This window comes from Hordeum vulgare, chromosome 4H (genome assembly GCF_904849725.1).
Source record: "Hordeum vulgare subsp. vulgare chromosome 4H, MorexV3_pseudomolecules_assembly, whole genome shotgun sequence".
NCBI classification, from domain to species: Eukaryota; Viridiplantae; Streptophyta; class Magnoliopsida; order Poales; family Poaceae; genus Hordeum; species Hordeum vulgare.
The window spans coordinates 9,585,204-9,591,734 of record NC_058521.1 but is presented as its reverse complement, the minus strand read 5'-3'; the positions used below and the strand labels follow the sequence as shown (position 1 = coordinate 9,591,734).

At 41.3% G+C, this 6,531-nt stretch overlaps 1 protein-coding gene across 1 annotated transcript; it reads left to right on the top strand.

The window, feature by feature from the left end:
• Positions 1–4,942: 4,942 nt before the first annotated feature.
• On the top strand, positions 4,943–6,105 carry LOC123451013 (major pollen allergen Lol p 5b-like). The gene has a single exon (XM_045128030.1). The coding sequence runs from the start codon at positions 5,099–5,101 to the stop codon at positions 5,972–5,974; it is 876 nt and encodes a 291-aa protein (XP_044983965.1). The 5' UTR covers positions 4,943–5,098; the 3' UTR covers positions 5,975–6,105.
• The last annotated feature ends 426 nt before the right edge of the window (positions 6,106–6,531 follow it).

Here is a 6,531-nt window from a genome sequence, read left to right as displayed (position 1 = left end):
ATTTTGATTCATAATACTAATATTTATTTAAGTCGTAATTTAAATAATCACATAATTAAAGTTTTTGCCTACTCATACGATCTCTTATTCTCTCTCGCTGGAATTCAACATAGATTTCATTTTTGTTCAACTAGATAAATGCACCTGTATTGCAACGGTTATAAATATTCTAGTGTGCTAGCCTTGATTTACCTGCTCATATCAATATGATTATATAAATAAATGTTTATCAAATATTGGCCGTGATTCACCCAGCTAAATAAATTTAAGAATTCATTTGGTAACAACTTATTGTTATACCAAAGAAAACATAATTTATTTGGTAATTAATTAAATGTGAGACATTTAACATGGATTTCAAGCAAAACTGTCAAAAAATCAAAAGATATTGGAGAAAAATAGAGAAAGAAAGGATGGAATGCACAAGGTTGGACGAAGGACTAGGTGAGTGCCTTAATTTCTTCGTAAGTAGGAGAGAAGAGATGAAAGGGGATTTTATTGAACTTAGGACAAATTAATATGGGAGACGCTACGCGTCATCCGGTGGATCCTACGAGAGGATCCGTCGGCTCGCTAGCCACTGGATCAACGCATCATGCGCGTTTGCTAGCCGTATGATTAATAATAGTATTTTTTTTATTCCATATGATTAGTACTAAGCAGCTCACTTAGGTAGCCGTTGCTTTCACGCAACACGTGGGCATGAGTCCCAAAGAATGTTAACGTGTAAGTGTGATCCATCTAGGCTACGTTACTTGTCCAGGTAACTAGCCTCTATATTCGATGCTTAGCGTTGTCCTCACGTTGCAATAGAGGATGTGTTTCAAGTTTTTTTTTGCAACACAAATCTTGTTAAAAAATATTTATAACAGACATAGTGTTGCATATCTTTTTCAACAAAGGTGTTGTTTCAAAAAATAAGTTATTGCAACGGAGGTTTGTTTCCTTTTATTTGTAACAGCCGACTTGTTGCAGAATTTTATTTTATTTTCATTTTTTTTAATATCAGTGTTGTTGCAAAAGTAACTTTTGCATCATAGATATCGTTGAAGAAAAATTACAACAAAGATGTAGTGTTCGCATGGGCCATGCATGGGACATGTGTCATAAAGAGGCGACGGACGCCTCGTGCTGGATCAGTCGTCAAATCTGACCGACTATATTTTTGCAACTTCTGCAACATAGACCAATGTTGTAGAATTTTCTTGCAACGGACTACATTTGTAAGAGAGGTTGTGTTACGTAATATTTTACAACAAATATTATATTGCAAAAATAATAATATTTGCAACGAGAATTATGCTGCAGAATTTTTTGTAAGAGAGATTATATTACAGATTTTTTTGCATGCATCGTCGCACCGTTACACTATAACTGCAACATTCCCCATGTTTCGGAAACATACATGATGTTGCAAAATTCTAATAATTACGATGTGTGGGACTATCCGACACGTAATTAGCTCTCAACATGATGGATCATGAGGCGTAGATCCGTCGGTTGATTATAAACATTTACGATAGAAAAAGGGGTTGCTACGCGTCCGCCGGCTCATCTTTTAAAAAAATCAGTCGGGTCGAGAGCCGTCCGATTGTGTATGCGTGAGCCGTCAGTTCCTCTTCTCTTATTTCTTGTAACAATGTTCTTGTTGTACAATCTCTTTTTCTCTATTTTCTGCAACAAGATCCTTGTTGCAGAATCTTTCTCTAATCTAATTTTTGCAACAATACTTCTTCTAATTTCTGCAACAAGACTCTCGTTGCGGAATCTCCAGTTGTCTAATTTTTTGTAGAAATAACTGTAGAATATTTTTTGCGACAGAGTTTCTTATATAATATTTTCTGCAACAAAGATCGTGTTGCGAAAACATTTGTAGATTTTTTTTGCAACAAAGGTCATGTTGTAGAAGTGTTTTTAAAATTGTTTTACAGTAAAACTCATGTTGCAGAAATGTGTGTATTTTTTTTTGTAACAAATGCTTTGTTGTAGAAAATTTGTGCAACAAAGATAATGTTGTAGAAAATTTGTGCTACAAAGATAATGTTGCAAAAACTGTACAGCGGCCACGGCGTGCCTTGCGGAGGTCGGCCGGCGGACGGTGCAGTTCGTGCAGTTCGTGGACGGTATGCCTTGAAGAAAGGAAGAAGGCAAGAAAAAAAGATGTGGCTGGAAGCAATCAAGCGGGAAGATAAGGCACGATGCGAAGCGGTGTGCTGACCCACTTGGACACGCGTCTCCCGTGCGAGGCGGCGGATGAGGAAGAGAATATCCGTCGGTTGACGCTGAGAGTTTTCCTTTTTTCGTGGGTTTCAAGTTTTGTATGGTTTTCTCCAGGTTTCTTGTTAGAAAAAGAGGGCTGCTACGCGTCATCATGCGGCTAAGCGGCGTTCTTCACTTCTGCAACGGAGGTAATGTTGCAGAAACATTTGCATTAAAAATCTTTGCAACAAAGGTGATGTTGTAGAACTTTTTTGCAACATAGGTCAAATTGCAGAATTTTTTTCTTTTTTTTGCAACATAGATACTATTATGGAAGAAACTTTTGCAACAGAGGTCATCTTTCAGAAAACTTTTACAACATAGGTCTGGTAGCAAAAAAAAATCTTTCTCTTTTTGCAAGTTGCGAACGAAACTTTTGCAATAAAGATCATGTTGCAGAAATCTTTTGCAACATAGGTAAGGTTGCAAAAAAAAGACAATATAGATACTGTTGTGGAAGAAACTTTGTAACATAAGTGATGTTGCTGAAATTTTTACATTGGGGGTGATGCTCCACAAACGTCACCCAACAACATCTACCTCGCGTATATTTTTGTGTACAAGGACGGGATGTAACTTTTGCAACGGAGGTATTATTGCTGATTTTTTTAAAAACAGAAATGCCCAGAGACTCGTTGCCTTCTTTGATCTACATCCTGGAGGTTGATTCCGCCTCCGGACAGGGGATACCGTCAAATTCACCAATCAGTTCTCCATCACGTCTACCATGTTTCCCCATACATGTGTGAGTAATCTCATGTAGGAACATTGGATAGATCGGAATGGTATTATGTCAATCATGTAACAGTTATCCAGATGAAGAAGACTTGCGCCTACTAAAATAAGGGTGGTGGGGGTGGTTAGTGATGGAGACTTACATATGATTACGGGGTTTGAATCCCTAGTACGATGATTACACCTTATCTAGTATTGTTATGACGTTGCTAAGCTCAATGATTATTAGTATGGCCCGAGTAATATGACTTGATATCTAAATCGTTTATGTTGTCATGATATTTATGTGTTTGGATTGTACCCGCAAGTTGTATGAACCTATCATAGTCTCAACTGGAGTACTTGGATTGAGCTTATGCCCTGGCATCTTGAGGTACGAATAAGCATGGTGCACTGGGGTTGAGAAACCCAATAGTGCTCGATGTCCGAGGATCACGTTGTATGTTATCGAAGCGTCGATGACGTCCTATGTTCCTTCTGCAAGGTCATGCATAGATCACAATTCACTCGTGCCCTAAGTATTAAGCTTGGAAGCAGGGACTGGATTTTCCACATGATGGCTTCTCGGAATAATAAAAGAGAATTCTCCATCAATGTGTACGATCCTGACATTGGAGTTGTTAATGACGGTGGGGGTCACAATAAGGAGAAGACTACTATCCGGGTCTCGCCTAAAATTAGTCTGACTAAAACTAGTCTCTTTATAAGAGGCTAAAGTTTCAAGCACCCTGACTAAAGAGAGGCTAAAACTAGTCTTGAGGCTAAAATCTTTTAGTCAGGGATACCCCTATTAACATGTGCATTAGTCCTCTCTCTCATCATTTAACTCCTCATGCAAGTTCTGGATTGGAGGGTTTGAAGGATAATAAATGCTCATTAACTTGATTTTAGTCTCTTTAGTACTTGGATCCAAGCATAGGTGAGGCTAGCAAGTTTTAGTCCCATTACTTTTAGTCATGAGACTAAAACGTATTCAATCATCCTCTAAAATTTCTTCATGTGGCCGAGTGATTTGTGCCGTTGTCTCGGATGGTAGGTCACGGCTTGGCTTGTTCGACCCGTCTCATAGTATTTAGGTGTGCATCATGGCACCGTGACCTACAACGGACACGGCGGTACACCGTGCGTGTTGCAAGCACACTCGGCTTCGCGCAGTGTGTTTTGGATGCACTGAGTTTTTCTTTTGGCTTGTTACGACATACTAGCAAAAGGACCCATGCGTTGCAACGGGAGAAAAAAATACCACACGACACACATTCTTAATTTATAAAAAATGCCTATAATTTGAGAATTTATAGTTACGATACAAATAGAGATGGTCTTATCCTACAAAAATGCAGTTCAAAATTTCACGGGTCTTCTATTTTAACACGGCTTGCATGTAGATTTAATACGTACAAAGAATCAGTCAAGTGACCTTCAGTTTCATCTCTAATCCTGATTTTGTTGACGTGTTCATCTTCAACCCGGATGAATACCGGTATGAAAGAAAGACGAAACTTATTTATTAAGATTGCACCCTAGATAGTATTTTTATTAAACGTTTAACAAATAAAATAATATCATATTTAAATTGTACATATTTTTCTAATCAAATTCCATGTATTATATGTTAAATTTGGAGTTACGGTTTAAAAGATACGAGTATTTAAAAAAATATTTAATATATACTACGATACGAGTTTAATGTCATAAACAATAAGGTTTTTTTTTGTAAAATCACCTCGGTGGGTTTTCCGACGGAAGCGATAGCCTCTTTATTATTAGGTAAAGATATAGATGTGGCTGCACGCCGAGTCTCACGGGTCCAGTTGGAATTGGTAGGTTATTTATCCCACGAGGTCAAACAGTAGTTAGCGGTCTAATTGATCCTACTATTATTGGTTTGTGAGACAAAGAGCTCATATATAGGGATAATTATAGTTTGGCTAAAAAGAGGAGAGGAGAGCAGGAGATTGCTAGTTTAGGCACGGTATAATCTCTCTCGCCGTACGGATGTGTATATAGAGCGCTAAGCTTCTTCATCCTCACACCACGCCACACCACAATTAATCTCTCCTCCTACGCACCGTGCAAACCAACCAACACACGACGAGCAGCAAGAATGGTAGTAGATAAGTGCACGGTGGCGCTCTTGGTGGCCGTCGCCCTCGTGGCGGGGCCAGCCGTCTCGTACGCCGCCGAAGCCGGCTATGCCCCGGCGGGGGCACAACCCAAGGCCACGACCACGACCACGACCACGACCGAGGAGCAGGAGCTAATTGACAAGGCCAACAACGCCTTCAAGGCGGCCGTGGCCGCCGCAGCCCCTGTCCCTCCAGCGGACAAGTACAAGACTTTCCAGACCACCTTCACGCACACCTTTGGCATCTTGAATCCCAACGGGTTCACCGACCCGTCCGGCTCCAACGCCACTTTCCGCATGAGGATCTACTACGCTAAGATGTTTGCCTACGAGTACAACATCACCAAGGACGCTACCCCAGAGGCCAAGTACGACTCCTTCGTGGCCGTCTTCAGTGAGTCGCTCCGCATCATCATCGGCATCCTCGAGGTCCATGCCGTCAAACCCCCCGTCGAGGAAGTCAAGGGGCCGATACCTGCCGGCGAGCTGAAGGCCATCGACCAGATCGCCGCCGCCTTCAGGACTGCAGCCACCGCCGCGGACGCTGTCCCGAAAAAGGACAAGTCCACCATCTTCGACTCAGCCTTCAGCAAGGCCATCAAGGACACCATGGACGGTGCATACCAGGGCTACAAGTTTGTCCCCGCCCTCGAGTCCGGCGTCAAGGAGGCCTACTCCCTTTTACTTCCCCAAAGGCCCCAGAACAAGCTCATGGTCTTTGAGGCCGTCCTGAGAGAAACCATCCTCGCCATGGCTGCTGGCGCCACCGCCCCCGCCACTCCCGCCACCGACGCAGCAGCAACCGCCACTCCCACTCCGACTCCCGCCACCGCTGCCGGTGGCAACAAAGTCTGACCTCACCGTTGCCTGCTACTGCACGTATGGCGGCCAGCGATTTTGATCGACAATCAAAATCAATCTTTGATATCATGTACTCACTCCGTTCCTAAATATAAGACCTTTTAAAGATTGTACTATTAACTACATACGGATGTACATAGACATATTTTAAAATATAGATTCACTCATTTTACTACGTACGTAGTCTTCTAATGAAATCCCTAAAAGGTCTTATATTTTGAAACGGAGGGAGTATACGATATGACATTCGTAATGCATAGTTTCATATGTTAGTATTACTAGCAAAAAAGCCCGTGCGTTGCAACGGAAGAGAAAATAACACACGCTTTGAACATAATATATTTTCACATGGCATCACATTTGTGTTGTCGACGATGACCTCAGTGCTCACACAACGAAAACGCGTTTGAATGTACAATCACTCGGAATAAGATGAGAAATATGCTGTTTCTCCCCATGAGATTTTCCAAAGGTGTGCATGTGTGGTTAACGATGTTTTCTTTCCTCTCAATTTGGTTTTAATTTAATGGATATTTATTGCAATTCGTATG